A 17,128-nucleotide genomic window follows, 5' to 3' on the forward strand; every position below is an offset into this window, starting at 1 on the left:
GTTAAACATATGTTTATTTGGAGTGTGTGTGTGTGTGTGTGTGTGTGTGTGTGTGTGTACACACACACACACACACACACACACACACACACACACACACACACAATGCAATATACAAGTGTATCAAAATGTATTCAGTATAAAGTAAACTGAAAATAACAATAATTACTAAGCACTGCAGGTCAGCTACTTCAAAGACCCTCATTAATCTAAGAAGCCATTCACAATGACTCTGCTATACCTGTTACAGCTGCTCACAAATAAGAAATGTCCAGTCTTTTATTCATTTGTTTTTGTTCCCAGAAGCGACCAAACCAAAGCCCAGGCATTCAGTGAAGCGAAAACGGACGGCCGACAAGTCCACAAGCACCAGCGATCCTGTGATTGAGGATGACCACATCCAGGTAAGGCCTTTTTGAGCCCCAAGCTGGAAACCTGTGCCATCTTGGTGACAGCCTAGATGGATGAATGCCCCTAAATGCCGCAGAAAATGTTTTCGTTCAAGGTCTACTCCGCAATTGACTGTATTTTTTTAAAAGGGCACTGTCAAACTGAAAAATCACATTCTGTCTTAAGGGGATAGCAAGCAAATTCTTCGGTTTCATTTCAACAGAATTTACTGTAAGTTATTTGTGTGCAGTGCATATCTGGCTTGTAGTCTGAGTATCTTTGCTGCTAAAGACCAGCAGGCAAGGAGGAAGAAGTTCCTCTAGTAGAATGGAATGTCAGACGATCCCTTTAACCATCCTGCTTGAGTGCCGTCAAATATTTCCACATCATTATGTTATGATGTTGCTCACACTCTGCAGAAGATGCCCTGATTTCACTACCATTGGTAAATGTTTTGTTTGTCTGTATGTGTGTGGTTCATGTAGTGGTCTTTAATTTTGAAAATAATTTCTCCAGGTTCTTACACTGAAATCAAAAAACCTTGTTGGGATCACTTTGACAAATTGTGGCATAACAGATCTGGTGCTGAAAGATTGCCCTAAAATGATGTTTATTCACGGTATGTATACTTTAATTGTAATTGTTGATGCCTGGGAAACTTGTATAAATTTTCATCAGATTTGGGACATCTCCAGATGCACCACAGGGTTTCTTGTTTAATTTTCTGAACATAACGGACTCTAGCCATTGTCTCCCTCTGCTCACAGAAGGCTCTTCGATCTAGCAGAGGCTTCTATGAATGGAAGGAGGTGGGGAGAGATATTTTCATTGTTTGTTTCCTTCCTTCTGCTCTCCCTTGAGGGGAAAAGTCTGATCCAGTGGGTTGGGGAACTCTCAAATAACATAGGTGGTAGTGCAACGGGAGAAAGGGAAAATTGCAGCAACCACATCCCTCCCCTGAAGCAAAGAGCCTTTCACAAACCAAGAGGAGATAGTTGGATACAACCCTATCCATTTCACCAGCTATACTCCATGCTGTAACCCATGTGTTGGTAACCTTGAAGTCGGGTTAGTGTAACACATGCCATGTGGGGTTGCTCTAGGACCAGGTTTGGAAGCTCCAGCTGGTGCTGAATGCAGCAAGGGAGCATCTGGCCAACAATATATGACATCGTTGTTAAAACAGCTGCACCTGCTGCCCATCTGCTACAGAGCCAGGTTCAAGGTCCTTGTATTACCATATTTTGCACCCTATAGTACGCACCGGCCCATAGGATGCACCTAGATTTTGGGGCGGGGGGAAATAAAGGGGGAAAAAATTATTTCCCCCCCCCAGGCGCGGGGCTGGGGCGGGGGAAGCCCGAGCTTCCCCTGACCCCAGCCCCCAGAATGGGACCCAGAGCCATGCTGAAGCTGCATGCAGCTTCGGCATCGCTCTGGGAGCTTGCGGGGCTGGGGGAGGGGGAAGCCCTCCGCCAGCCTTCAAACCAGGTCGGTTCCGCCTCCCCGCTGTCCCCCAAGCTTGTGGGGCTGGTGGTGGGGCTCTCCTGAAGCCTGGAGAGCGAGAGGGGTCGGTGCGCACCGACCCCTCTCACTCTCCAGGCTTCAGCGAAAGCCTGCATTCGCCCCATAGGACGCAGGCACATTTCCCCTTCATTTTTGGAGGGGAAAAAGTGCGTCCTATAGGGCGAAAAATACGGTAATTTGCAAAGCCCTGAACAACTCTGGTCCAAGTTACCTCATGGATCACCTGAACCCTTATATCCTAGCTGAGTCACTGAAATCATCTGCAGGAGCCTTGTTGATCATTCCCCGATTCGGTGAAGCTCATTTGACAACAAGAAGAAACTGCCTGTAGCGTCATTGGCCTGGTATTGTGGCATACTCTGCCAACAGATATTCAGCAGGTGCCTTCTGTGCCAACTTATAAATGCCTGCTGAAAACCTTTCTATTCCACCAGGCTTAGGCAGGCAATTAAGAATACATCTTTCCACAATAGTGAGCTGATTTCTGATTTTTACTTTTTGTTAGGGTTTTTAGTGTATGGCTTTGTGTATGATTGTTGTAATTGTCTCTGATATTTTTAATGAATGTCATTTTTTTAAAGAAAATAAATGCTTAAGTAATGACTGCTGTTAAGCTTCCACACTCCAGATAGGGTTATAATTTTGGGATAGGAGGAGTTGTCAGTGCTTCTAGATTCCTGGCAGCTTCATTTCCCAACTTAATGGGCTAAAGGGTGTTCTTTCTTTTCCTTTTTTCTGGGCCACCAGAATTTTTCTGTATAATGATAGAACAGGGAGGTGAAAAAGATAAGACAGCAGTGAAGACATAAGGCATGCTTAGATTAAAAAGTTAGTCATACTTCTCACTTTTTATGCTTTTAGTTTTCATTTCCTAATTTTACCCTAGGAAAGCAAATAAATGCAAATTAAGATTTTATTGTTGCTAAATGCATACAAATTGGCAATAAGACAACACAGCCTTTCCAACATTTTGTAATGTGGTAGGTTGTCTGTGGCCATAGCCCATACCCTAAACCTAAATACCTACATGCATTATCTTACGGTCTTCACAATTTTCTTGTCCTGGAATATGTAGCCACCAGATGCCGCGTACTTAAGCACTTGAAGGTAGAGAACGCACCAATTGTCAATCGATTTGACTATGCTCAGTGCAAGAAATTAAATATGGATCAGGTACTGGATCAGATACTGCGGATACCACCAGAGAGAAACCGGATCATTTACCTTCGTCCAATGCAGCAGGTATTCAGATGGATTTCATTTACTCAAAACTGTTTGTATTCCTCAACATCTGAGTCTTGTCTACCCCCCCCATTTTTTTTAAAATGAGAAATTTGCATGTCTAAGTGGGTTGTATGCAGTGGTGCTGCATTATCAGAAAACAATTCTGCATCAAGTTTTTCTTAATCCTCACTACTCTGATAAGCTTCCAATGGCACCCCAATAAAGCTGCTCCTGAGGGTTAGGTACTACTTCAGAACTGAATGGGATAAGGTGCAGAAGTATTGGGGATAAATGAAAATCAGGTGCCCTGAGAAGTCTGCTTTTTGTAAGTGTTGGCAGAGCTTCGTTGGAAAACATGTACAGAATCTCTTCATCATGCTGTTTTGTTGCTTGCAGCTTTCTCAAAAGAGAAGTATGGCATATTTTATCAGGAAACTAGGAGTGATGATAGGACACAGCTTGTAGATTATGTGACTGTATTTTGTTCTTTTATTTTGGTTATATTCCATGTTGTACCTTTTTTTTTCCACAGGTTGACACACTGACTCTAGAACAGAAGATATTTAGTGGTCCCTACCCATACCACATCTGTGTAATTCATGAATTTAGTAACCCTCCAAATGTTCGTAACAAAGTGCGCATTCGAAGCTGGATGGACACAATAGCAAACATTAATCAGTGAGTCTCTCTCTGAATAGAACTGTAATGGATAAATATACAGTGGTGCCTCGCAAGATGAAATTAATCTGTTCCGCGAGTCTCTTCGTCTTGCGGTTTTTTCGTCTTGCGAAGCACGGCTATTAGCGGCTTAGCGGCTATTAACGGCTTAGCGGCTTTAAGAAAAAGGAAACAAACTCGCAAGAACTCGCAAGACGTTTCGTCTTGCGAAGCAAGCCCATAGGGAAATTCGTCTTGCGAAGCGACTCAAAAAACGCAAAACCCTTTCGTCTAGCGAGTTTTTCGTCTTGCGAGGCATTTGTCTTGCGAGGTACCACTGTATATCTGTGAGTCAGAAAGGTCCTATGCTTCTCTCCCACCACCACCCCAAGGATGTTGTTGGATTCCAACTTCCATCAGCCCCAGCCAACATAACCAACAGCCAGAGATTTATGGGAGTTTTATTCAAGCAAGAACTGCAGGTTCCCCTCCCCAGCTTAGTGTGATGTAGACATCATTTCTTTTTGGGAATCGTTTAAAAGCTGATGGCGTTTTGAAACATTGGCGTATTCATTGTATTTTTCTTGTGTGAATGTAGTGATTCATGTTAAGTTTTATTCTGTCTAATCCTCATAGCTATAAGGGGTCTTCCTTATGAGCCAGTGGAATGAGAGCAGGTCTAAGTCCAATAACTGTTGTCCTCATTATATTATCATAGCCTTGTAAGTTACTCCACCCCCCCCCCAAGGTACTAGCCTGTTTTTTACTCTTAGGAGGGCCTGCGTTTGTGGATGTACAGAACACTCCACCGCTCCTTTGTCTGCCTCTCTTATGAGTGAAAAGCAGGCACGGGAAACATTCTGAAGGCTATGAAGGCTAGAAATGAGTGATTCCTCCCTCCTCCACAAGCCCATTTGGGTTCTATCTCCATCACACAGAAAAGAGCTTCACCTACTGCATACCCAACACATAAAAACCAAGCATGCTAATGGCAAAGCACATATTGCTTTGTCCCTTCTCCGCTGTCTCCCTGTGTTTCTATGCTGGACATGTGGTGGGGGTGTCCTGCTCATCTAGCGTAGGAACCAAGCAGAGGAGTTACAGAATGTCTTTTCCATTTGCCACTGGCTTACTGTATTTCTTTGCTAGGTTTGCAGGAGGTTTGTCTGCTGAGTGTCTAGCAAAGAAATACAGAATACTGGCAGCAGAAGGAAGGCACGCTCTGTCCTCTGCTACCACCAGCTCTCTTGCTTTCTGTGCTGGGATATTCAGGAGGGAGCGTCACTTTCTGGGGCCGGAGGGAGATGAAGTGCTTCCACCAGCATCCTGCTTGGTTTCTCCACAGGGCAGTATTAATCTGTGTTCCCGCTTGCACCCCAGTGAGTAAAGTGTAACCAGCGAGAAGGACCAGAGGCTCAAGATTGTAGCAGAAGCAAATTAAATGGTTTATTGATCCAAAATGCTCAACATAGGAGCAGTAGAGAATTAGTATTGCAGGTCTGCAGGACAGAAATAACAAAACATGCATTCAGGCAGTATGAGAATCAGAGATAGGAACTTAATATGAACCAGCATAATAATAGCATTGACAAAGCAATCAGTCAAAGCAATTTGAAAGGCATCCTAAGCCTATAACTCCCTGCAGCTCAGATTGATGTGTTTGTTTTTTCAAAACCCTTCTAAGTTTCCTGAGCGTTGAAAAACTCCTTCGTATTGCAGAGTAAAGTCCATAACCAATAATGCAGTGCAGGGGAGGAGAGGGTGAATAAAAGATCCTTTTTGTGAACTGGAACAAGGAGGCAAGACAGGAAGCAGGGAATAAAGCTAGGAAATAAAAACAAATAAATGAAATGGGGTGAAATGAAAGGCATTCTGGAAGTGAGTCTGAATAGAGAGATTGGGTCAACTATTTTCACCATTTATGTCATTTTGGGTACGGAGTCAGCAAGTGGACTTGTAGATTATTCAGTCGTTCATGGGTGCCCCACAGTTCTTCTGCTGTAAAGTGTCACCAATGTCTCTTCATCTTCTTATGCCTTTGTAAGCACATTCCACCATCTTCAAGGTTGTAAAGAATTTGTTATTCTCTATATCACAGACGTTTTTCTGCCTCTTACCAAAGTGTCCCTGTTACCAGCAAATAACATTTGGGTAGTCACTGTGCATCAACAAAATAAGTCTCTCTGATCTCAACAGCCAATAAGACTTCCAAAGAAGTTACACTGAGCCTAGACTTTTCCACTGTTGTCATCTGTCTTGGTTGATTATTACTGCTGTAGGGCTCTCAGAATCCAGTGGTTTCTTGGGCCTAACAGATCCCAGATTTACAGGTGGGGAGGATGCAAAGTACCCTCCTCCACACACAGCATAGAAATGCAGTGGGCTGCCAGAGGTGACCAGCCAAGTGGTTAAAAACAAAACTGGATTATAACATCTCTTTCTCAGACAGAATTCCATGTTTCAGATATTCCATATTTCTCATATAGAATTCCATGCTTACTCATATTTGTTGTTCTTGTTTTCCCCCTCTAGAGAACTTATTAAATATGAGTTCTTCCCTGAAGCCACGCGAACAGAAGATGACCTGAAAAAATATACAAAGTACCCCTGGGGGAGAGACATGTACACGTTAGAAGGTGAGCATTATAGAGACATTTATATTCTGTTTCTCAAGCAAATACTTCTTTGAGTTCTAACAGATATCAGGGTAGTTGAAGTCTCCTGTGCCATGACTATATTTATTTATTATTTTTAAATTTCTATTCCACCCTTCGTGCAAGAATCACAGGGCAGTTTGCAATATAAAAACACAAAATACATTACATCATAATGAACAAAAACTATGACATCCCCCGATGCGGCTTAAAAGGCCATAGATTGTTAAATTAGCCAAAGGCCTTGAAGAAGAGGAATGTTTTTGCCTGGCACCTAAAGATATGTAACAATGCACCTGTCACTCAGACTCATACATAAGATGGCTTGAGTAACTTTATCCAAACCTGCAAGTAGAATGCAAAATCAGCTCAGTCAGTGCTGTGAATCAGGTACCTAAATTGGCAGAACAGCAAAAATTCTGTGCACTCTTTAGCACGAAAACCCCATAAAGTAGGATAGCATTGTATTTGTTGCATGAACAAGTAAAAAAATACACCAGATAAGCAATTGTTTTAAAGTTTATAATTGCTACTGTTTATTTTCCTTTTTGGCTATTGTATCTCTCCTTTTTGAATGTTTGGTAATCTGCACTAGGAAGGCACCATCCAAGTCCTTGAGTGTCTGTAGCAGTAAGGTCACTGTTCTCTCTCCTACCATGTTTATCCCATATACTCTCAATCTGCCTTCCATGCTCCAATGGATTTCTTCACAAGTGGACACATCCTTTACATATAATGCTCCTCTTCCTCCCTTCCTGTTTAATCTATTCCTTTTGAGCAGGTTATACCCCTCAATTTCTACATCATCTCATGTGTGATGGTCAGGTGTGTACAGAGGTGGCAGGCCCAGTGGGTGCACTCAGTCTATCCACCTCAATGCACACATCTTACCACTGATCAAATACATGCACACACCTTGTTCCCTAGACTGGCCTTAAAGGCAGTTGTAGGTTGAACAGAGGGGATTACAGCTGACGAAACAGCATAAAAATGTCCTTACTTTCTTTCCAATTGCCTTTGCCATAGGTGTTGTGGATGGCGCCCCGTACTCTATGATAACGGATTTCCCTTGGTTGAGGTCACTCAGAACAGCTGAGCCTAATGGCTATGCCAGATATGACTTTGAGGATGATGAAAAAAGTAAGTGAATGCAAATATCTTTACTGATGAAGAACATTTATGTTGCCCATCTGCTCAAAACATACCCAAAGCAGTGCCCACCTTTGACATGCAGTAAAGCTTCATTGAAATTAGTGGCTTTCTGATAGAAGGCCTTGTGTTCCTCCTTATTCATTCAGATCTGGGAGTGAAGCTTTACTCTGTATTCCAGCAAGTCAGCAGTTACATTCTGCTAGGGCTGAGGGCAGACTCTGGAATGCACTAAGGTATGGAAGGCAATTTGTCAGCATCAGGTGACAACAATTTTATTTAGAACGATATTTCCTAACTGCTGAGTAAGGTAAGGTTATATACGGCAAGGGTAGGGAACCTTTTTCATATGGAGGGCCATATTTCTAGGCAACCTTCCATGGGCCACATACCAGTGGTGGGTGGGGCCAAAGTGGACAGAATAGTTAATGTAAATCTTATCATTGTACAGTAGACTCGTTTTATATATACTGTTCCCTGTCCTCCATCCATGCAAGGAAGAGTCAATTAGAGCTCAAGGACACATTCCAGCTAGGCAGAAAACATGCAAGGAGGACTGACGAGGTTAGACGACCTTGAGATCCTTTCTAGTTCTATTGTTCTCCAATTCTATGGCAAACAACGCTAAAGCAATGAAACTCAGCCATGAGAGAAAGCAGGTTAAAAAGTGTCGCAGGATGTGCTTGGGTGAAAAGAGAGGACAGTCACACATGCCCTGCTGGCTTGAAAGAAGCACTCTGTTGTACCCAGCAGAAGAGGCTCTGGTGTCCACAATGCTTTTTCCAGTTTTCTCCAAAGAGATGGCGACCCCTGTGCACTATTAGGCTGAATGGAATAGCCATATTCTCCCCCATTTCTTTGTATTGCTTACACTTCAGTTTGAATGTTTGATGCTTATGCCTGAGAAAATACTCCTTCCTTTTAAAAAGCGAGTATAAATTCCATGGTTAATTCCTTTTGCTTCTACAGTATTTTCTTTTTCTCTCTTTCTATTTTTAGCTACTATTTATGCTCCCCGAAGGAAAGGACAGCTATCAGCTGACATCTGCATGGAAACCATAGGCGAAGAGATCTCTGAGCACCGTCAAATGAAGAAAGGTGTCTTCCAGAGGGTGGTGGCCATTTTCATCCATTACTGTGATGTCAATGGGGAGCCTGTAGAGGATGATTACATCTGACGGGATCAGGCTGCAGCCTTCTAGCCCTTCCTTCCTTTGGACTGGTGTCGCCGGCAAAGAAAGCAAGTGGATTCCTTCCACTTACCTTAGTGCACTGAGAGGTCTTGGAACTTGTGTGCTTCACAATTGCCCCAATGCCTACTGGGACAGAGTTTGTAGCAAGTGTATAATGAGAAGTTGCATTATACACTGAGGACTCTACGTAGAAAAAAAAATCTTCTTGAAGTTGACTTTATTTCATATGTTTATATTAAGAAATGTAATTTAAAGTTCCATTTTAATGAAGGCAACTAATTATGGCAAGGGAGAAAAGTTTGAATTTTTTTTAGCTCATTTTATTCATAGCAGTATTTTTTGTTTGCCATGGGCAACTTTCCATATGCTACGTTTGGGAGTCACAGGATTCTTTTAATCTGTGCCTTTTTTTCCTCTTGAGTATCCTTAAGAATCCATTCTGAGTAAATCTGTTGAACAGTCTTTGAGTCGCATGCATTTTTCACTGGGAACTAAATCAGTGGCGCTAAGCTAGTCAAAGAGTGACAGAAGTGGGCAGGGCATGACCTATAGAAAACAGTCAGATTAAACGCAGACACACAAACTGAGAACTTCTATCTTATTTCAGAAAGTGCAAGAGTGCAAGATAAAGCAATGCATTAAAAATGGTTTCTGTTGCAGTTTCCTCCTCCAAGATACACTGCCTTTCTAAAAAGATGCAAATACACTTGATAAAAAAATATTGGCTAGGTTTTTATTGTATAGAATGGCAAGAAAAGAGAGGGCACTCACCTTCCAATCCCATTCTTGATATGCTATTCTGTGAATAAAAAACTCAGAATATCGTAAATCCTGAAGATGGAAATTATAGAGCAGTGCATCATCTTTTGTCTCAATAGCCTCGAGATACCAAATTATGCGAGCATTCTGGGTATTTGCATAAATAAGATTGGCAGTTATGTGGAGTTATTTATTGACACAGGAAGGTTATATAATCAAGGTTGAAGTAAAAGATCCAGCCGTTTAGTAGTAATTGGATATGAACACATTTCCTGTTCAGCAAATGGCTGGAATCTAATCTTATTTCTTCTGTTTCGTGCATCTCTAGAGAGCTTATCTCCCTGCATTTTGCTGAAAGCTGTGTTTTGTGCATTAATTAATGTCTCTGAGTGAATGGATATGAAATGCAAGAGGAAAGGCCATACAAGGTTCTGTGTTCTTTGGAAGCACAGAATTCAGCACCCTGAAAACCTCCCACTTCCATGGATTTTATTTTCTTGGTGCATGCATTCATATTTAGAAGACCTTCACCCCACTGCAATTTTGAGAAGCATCCGTTCTCAAATTACAACTTCCTAACAGGGCTTGCAGAGCCACACCTTCAGCCCTGCTGCTTATGGCAACCACAGCAGAAGGTGTGGGGCAGGACAGTTGGGCAGCAGTCATATTGCCCCAGCTCCCTCCCTCAGGACATCCAGTTTAAGGCTTTGCACTGGCTCCTAGCAGCAGAGCTCACACCAGCAGATAGAAAGAGGGGTTGCATCCAATGGGAAATAGTAGAGCTGAATGGAGGGACAAAGTGGGATGCAGTCCATAAAATTAAGTAATTAAAAGTGTTAATGCAACAATATTAACCTCATTACATTTAAAATAAATACATTTACAATAAAATTGGCCTTGGAGAATAGCTCCCATTGCCTGCAATACCAATTTGAACTCCAGGAACCATTATGAAAGGATATTTTCAAAGCTTATTTAAAGAAGATCATAGAGAGTGTTTGCCTAACTGCCAGGAAAGAATTCCACCAGGAAGGAGCCATCACAAAGATGGCCTGGTCCTTTTCATGGACCAAGCACCAAATAGATTTTCCTGCTGGGCAACTCATTGGGTCCTCCAGTATGGAGCTGAACATATAGGTGAAGACAGTTCTGTTTAAGGCTTTGAAAGTAATCATCAAGTTCTAAAGAACTTGAATAACTACTGACTTTTGGTCTCTACTCACCTGAGGACTCCCCCCACCCCGACGCAACTAGTGCGGGAGCTTTGAATCAAGAGTTCCATCAATTCGAATGAGCTGATCAATTAGAGTGAATCAATTCTATTAGTTCCTAACTGTTGAGGATCTTTAAGCTGCATATATTCTGCTACACATCTACTGGTAGATTAAATCACCCAGTTTGCAGGATTTGTGGGCTTGCATCCCTCAGCACACATGAAACAGCTTTGCACATTTCTGATGGAATTTGTTGAGTCACTTCTAAAGCCAGCAGATTTCCTGTACTGTACAGTCCTGTTGGGCTGACATTGTGCTGAGGAATAAAGAACTAGATCAACCTATATTTACAAGTTCAGTGGAAATCAACTCTTAAAGCCAAAATATGTTCCAGACACTGTGAGGCTATACAACAGCAAAGTTTTCCAGACACACTGGGTGTTGATGAGAAAACATGCAAAGGACATGGTGAGGATGTGTCTATTCAGATAATCATTTGGTACATATGGTGTGCAACTGCTTGATGGTTTCTCAATTCTGGGCTGAGGGCTAAAATTAACTTAGAATTCAGAGTCTTAACATTTCTGCCAAAGAGGGTAGATTCTGGGGATGTGGTAGCTCTCACCTCCGGCTTGATAGGCTGAACTGACTACAAGCTGACAAAAATTAAGGGCTAGAAATCTACACTCTTAACCACTGATTGCAGTGGATGGACACACTGTCTGACCATACTGAGAGAGACTAAAAAGATGCTTACCTGAACACTTGGTACACATTTACAGTTATATTTAGACTGATGTCTCTCCAATCTTCACAGGAATTTCATGTTTATCTGCACAGCAATAAATAGATACAGATTTATTAGGTACTGTCCTTCTACCTGGAAAGAGCCTTTTTATCTCTTCAAATGCAATGCTTCCCAGGTCTACCAGATTATGCCCATTGACATGCCTATTGACACACTTAAGAGCTCAAAAAGGTTAGTGAGAGAGAACTTACATTTTAAGAAGCCATGTTGATTCTCAGGTTCTTCAGCTCACTAGTAGTTAGAAAGACAAAGGCCAGAGTTGAGGGTTGAGTGATGTGAGCTAGAAGCTGGAAGCAGCTGGCTGGGAAGGCAGAGAGACAAAGTGATGCTTGATTTCTGTTTGAATTCAATGCTGCAGCTATGGGCTGCGAGAGCCTATTGGGGTGTTGTTGCTGTGATGCCCTCACTTGTAGGCTCAGATGGTATATATGTGTAAATAGAATAATAGAATTGCATAGTTGGAAGGGAGCTTGAGGGTCACCTATTTCTAGTCCAACCCCCTGCAATGCAGGAATCATGACTCTGACATTAAGAATTGTGTGCTTTACCAACTGAGCTGTCTACAAAGATACCACATTATCTGCTGCACCTCATTCCAAAGGAAACACAAACCCTGGAAAATTGCCTGGGACCCCAGCAATTTTGCACCACTCGGGAGAATGGGACTGGCATGCAACAGTATTAATGTGTAAGTATTTTTATGTATACCACAATGCATATAACACTATATTTTTATGCGCTGGTTGCTTTTGGAAACCTGGACTGCGCACGTGTATGCTGTGTTTAGAATAGTATACCTATAATAATACATACAATATGTGAAGATTGTATTTTTAGTGGAACTGGCAAAAACACACAAAAACCCGCATTTCTGAGATCAAGCAATGAGATATAAATTAGAAAACATCTGCAAATAAGTTTGATATCAAGCTTTGATGAAGTATAGCTTCTAAATATAACCCCAACAGTTGAAGAAGATCATTTATGAGCATTAGAGGTAACTAACTTGAACAGTTCTGAGGGTTATCTGTTTGCATAATCTATTCCCTTTCAAATTGTGAATGGAATTCAAGCCTCAGTAAACTAAGAATGCAGTCTGCTTGATTTACCCTTTAATCTTCTGTTTGTTTAAAACTCTTCATAAATATGTTGCGAGAGAGCGGAATCCTGCATTCCAACTACAACAGGGATATCTGCAAAACATTCCTGACGCGATTGAAAGTTTTATCATTACAGATCTCTCCCTGGTACATAACTTTATTAAAACTAATGGATCTCCAAGAATAAACATAAAGGGTTTCATATTTTTGTCCAGTTGCATAAGAAGCCTCAAAATTAGCCAGAAACTCATCTTGGTATCCAGACAAAATAAATTATTAAAAAATCCAGCTGTCAGTGCACTGCCCTGTTCCACCCCTAGATGTAGCTGCATCACAAAACTTCAATCACTTACCTGCATTGTGCTTTTCGGTTTTAAAATATATAAAACTGAACAAAATTAACAGAATACTAAAGTTAGCTACAGGATCACATTTTTTTCCTGGAGCCATACTAGAAAAACATTTTTATTTTGTCAAAGATGCTTGCCTGTAATGCTGTAATCCTGACCAATTTGCTCAGAAGTAAGTCCTATTGAATTCAGTGGACCTTATTGCTAGGTAAGTAGGGTTAGGACTAATACCTTTAGTAAGAATGTAGCGTGTACATACATATATGTCTAGGTTCTTTCAAATGCTTACTAGTATGTTTGGGGGCGTTTTTGTGTGTGTGTGTGTGCCTGAAAGATGATTGTTGGAACCTATACACTGTATTTATTTGCTGGGTCCATTAATGGGAGTAACTCCTGTGAATTCATGTAAAAACCCTAACTGCCAAGCATTCATGGAATGAAAATAAGTAGGCAAGGAAGCTCGCGCTGAAGTATTAAATTTGATTTTGCTTTGGTTCTCTGTCACACTTATGGCTCTCAGAGCTTAGGTGGAGAGAGATTATATTTTCAGTTTCATGCTCTGCAGCTGAAAGCTTGGTTAGTGAACATACTTTGGTGTCTTGTATTATACTTCCTGAACAGTGTGCTGTAGTTATTGCATCAAATCTGTTATCTACCAAATAATGTTCATGGGTAAGCGCAGCAGAACCACGTCACTGGTAGGAGATGTATCATCAGAGAGCTGAGTGGGCAGGTAAGATAAATCCTGCATTTGGGGAAAAGTACAACCTAAAATTCCCCATCTCTCCAGAAACCGTTATTAGGAAAATCACAGCAAGGCTGGCAGAGCTGTGGTGTTATCAGCCAGTCTTTTCCACCACTGATAGATTGTGAAACCTCTAACTCTAAACTCTCAAATGCGGAGTGACTGAAAGGCAGACAGCAAGGATGTATGAACTGGCCTCAGGGGTGCCTCTTTCCAGTCTGTTTGCCTTCCAATGGTCTATTTAGCTGTAGCAGGAACACGCACAGCAGATTATGGCATTACAGAGGGAGAGGGAATTGGCCTGGGAGGAGATTGTGTGCCATTAGGCAGCCCTCCCATTCATGTGCTCCCAGCTCAGTTTCCTTCCAACTTCACATGGCAGCTCTTCACATGGCAGGCCCAGGGTTCAAAGGGGTGGCCCCAGCTCCATGGAACCAAGGAGGGTGAGTAGAAGGACCAAACAAACCCTTTCCTTTGCAATGTCCTCCTCCCACACTGCAAAAGATTTTCAGTACATTCAGTAATTGACATCTTGTCTCCATTCAATGCCACCCAAAATCTACTACCCATCACAGTACATCGGATGGTAGTGTTGGCTGTGTTATATAAATGGACTTTCTCAGTGGAGGGGAAGCTTTTTCTAGATCCTTATCTCCCCAGCCCTGGAGGACCAAATCTGACAGATCTGCTGTGCTTTGAAACCCCTTGGACTTCAAAGCGCTGGGCTGTTTGAAAGCCCTTTTGCAAACAGCCCTATACTGCTCTTTGAATGTCCCCAAGCTGGTTCTCATGGTTCAAAGAGAAGCGTGGGGCTGTTTGATGTTTCAGGGCAGATGACCAGTATTAAGAGTCTCAGGGCCAAAGTTCCTTAAAGTTCCACCTGACTCCTTATGCTTCATTTTTATCACTTAGAGCTCAACCATGCCTAGAAAGCATGGGGCAAATGAAAAACCTCTCGGACCAATGCTTTCTATGCATGGGATAAGCAGAAGTGTGAACAAGCCCTGATATCTGCTGATGGGACACTTCTGGTGATCACCTGTCATATGGCTGGCCTTCACTGGGGGCAGAGCCTTTGGTATGGCAGGCCCTGTTCTATGGAAATACCTACCAGTAGAGGTTCAGCAGGAATACTCCCCGACTTCCTTAGGCCATCTTATGAAAACTGCCTTATTTAGACAGGCCCTCACAATACAAATTTAAAAATCAGATAGCAAGTGATGGGAATGACCCCATCTAAGCCCCCAGAAAACTACTAACAGTTAAGAGCAGACAGTACAGTCGTACCTTGTTTTGTGGCTGGGATCTGTTCTGGAGACCTGGCCGCTAGCCAAAAAGGATGCAGGGAAAAGTGCCACGTCTGCACACGTGCGCGGAGCGGTTTGCGCTTCTGTGCATGCACGAGCAGCAAACCCGGAAGTAACCCGTTCCTGTACTTCCGGGTTTGCAGCAGACGTTCGCTGGAATGGACGCTAGACGAGGTGCATGTTTGCGGAGGTATTACTGTACTGGGCTAGAAAAACAAATATCTGGTGCAATGCAGCTTCCTAGGTTCCTGACTCTGTACGCATAATATAGTTAGGCTCATTCTGCTGGAAGTGAGGGATAACAAACTAAGAACATGAAAATTTGAAATACAGCAGACTTCAAAGGTGATCTGAGAAGACTCTTAACCCAGCGTCCACAGAATTGTTCTAACACGCTCAGATGCCCTGTGGACATGTTGGGCCTTTCCATTGTTTGCACTGTACCTTTTGAGGTCTTTGTTCTGTGCTGGTGCCTTCCCTTCTTTCATTATGTAGCAAGACTGGAGCCACAACTTCCTGGGTCACAGAGGCCAGACATGAAACTTGTTTACTATGTGCCTGGAAAGCAAACTGAACAAAAATGAAAGTTGCATTATTTGGTCTCAGAGGCAGTGCCAGGTTTCAGGAGGCCCCTGATTAAATACCTGGGGGGGCCCACTACCACTTTAGCACTTCTGGTAGACCCCCCCACCCCCATAACTTTTACTTTTAGTGGATGCTGCTACAGCTGTTCTTTTCCTGGTTGTTACTGCCCATCTTCTAATGGCCAACATCATCCCATTTCTCTTTCCTTTCTTACCTTTTGAGGAGGGTTGTGGGGTTGGTCTTCACCCAAATGCCAGTGCCACCACTTGACATCTCATCACTCCCATCACTGCTGTGGGTAATGGGTAGCTGGTCTGCTAGCTGGAGCAGGTGAGCAGCAAGGGAAGGTGCCTGCCAGCAGCAAGTATGCAAAAGCCCATCGCCATTTTAAATATTTTCTGAAAATGAGAGTGGAAGTGAGCGCAGCTACTAAAATGGCAACTTTAGGGATCTGGGACGAATGAAGACACTCAGATAGCAAGAGATCTACGTGCTATATGCGCCACAGTCCTCCTAGGTACTACCTTTGGGATTGTGGAGCCAAAGTGGATGTACTTACTGCCCGTCTCATCATACTCACAGTACGTTTTTACCATTAAATAAAAAGTGTGTTTGGGTGCATATTTGGCACTTCCTAGCATGCCACAGCTTGCAGCCGTGTGTCCTTCACAGCTGCCACCTGTCTGGCAGTTGTCTGAGTCCCGAGCTACATGTGCGAGACTCAGCTCTATGCCCCTAATGGGGCTAACATGACCAGTATTCCACCTTCAGGCTGGTCAGTCTTCCTGTAATTCTTCTGGCTTGCAGCAGAGAAACTAAAAATAGTTCTTTTCAGGATTAACAAGACAAATGTGTGATCTTCCTAAACTCTGCCTGGAAATTATCAGTTGAGAAAGGGAACAGTCAATGAGCTAAAGACTCATCTAACTATTAAGCAAAGTTGACAGATCAAAACACTTTCACAGATTCCTACAGAATGACTATTACAAGCACAAGAAGATTCTGTAGCCATCTTTGGCTTTCTGCTATCTCTATTGTAATTACGTTCAACAAATGCCATGCATCTGCTAAATTTTTCCAATGCCTGACTGCTGTCACAGTTCTGTTTTATGGATTGTGCTTGCAGCATTAAAAAATATGCTTATTGTGTCTAGTACATAAAAAAAAATAGTGCTATCCCTTGATCACTCTTACAGTTAAGCAAGTTAAGCAGTTCCATTTGGGTGAGGGAGGACACATCAAAAGCTTTTGCCTGATCCGACTTTTTATCAATAGCCTCGGGCTCATTCATGCATTATAACTAGAGTCTACTCTGCAGTAAGCAAGTGGTAATTCAAAGAAATAAATAATAATAAGCCCCAGATGTAATGTTTCATTCTACATCAACTACAAGAACCTCTCTTGGCAATCCTGTTTCTCAGGGTCCACAGTATTCCAAACTTAAGTGACATTTTGTCCTAGCTGTA

The 17,128-nt window shown here is 42.4% G+C and overlaps 2 protein-coding genes across 5 annotated transcripts in view; one reads left to right on the forward strand and one right to left on the reverse strand.

Moving 5' to 3' along the window:
• The window catches only part of FBXO38 (F-box protein 38), a 36,945-nt gene extending 27,689 nt beyond the window's left edge, over window positions 1-9,256 (forward strand). For all 4 annotated transcript variants that reach the window (XM_083481772.1, XM_083481774.1, XM_083481775.1 and 1 more), the window contains 7 exons: window positions 304-404; window positions 907-1,009; window positions 2,993-3,159; window positions 3,674-3,819; window positions 6,331-6,434; window positions 7,479-7,592; window positions 8,601-9,256. In XM_083481772.1, coding sequence (XP_083337898.1) covers window positions 304-404; window positions 907-1,009; window positions 2,993-3,159; window positions 3,674-3,819; window positions 6,331-6,434; window positions 7,479-7,592; window positions 8,601-8,779 — 914 coding nt within the window. In that variant the 3' untranslated portion in view covers window positions 8,780-9,256. The remainder of the gene's footprint in view (window positions 1-303; window positions 405-906; window positions 1,010-2,992; window positions 3,160-3,673; window positions 3,820-6,330; window positions 6,435-7,478; window positions 7,593-8,600) is intronic.
• Window positions 9,257-9,380: 124 nt separating this feature from the next.
• HTR4 (5-hydroxytryptamine receptor 4) overlaps window positions 9,381-17,128 on the reverse strand; it is a 168,824-nt gene continuing 161,076 nt past the window's right edge. The window contains exons 8-9 of the transcript XR_014520688.1: window positions 15,522-15,647; window positions 9,381-11,599 (exon numbers count right to left, since the gene is read on the reverse strand). The gene's annotated coding sequence lies outside the window, so the exon portion shown is untranslated. The remainder of the gene's footprint in view (window positions 11,600-15,521; window positions 15,648-17,128) is intronic.

Source organism: Podarcis liolepis, assembly GCF_965112155.1.
Source record: "Podarcis liolepis genome assembly, chromosome: 2".
In the NCBI taxonomy this organism is placed as follows: Eukaryota; Metazoa; Chordata; class Lepidosauria; order Squamata; family Lacertidae; genus Podarcis; species Podarcis liolepis.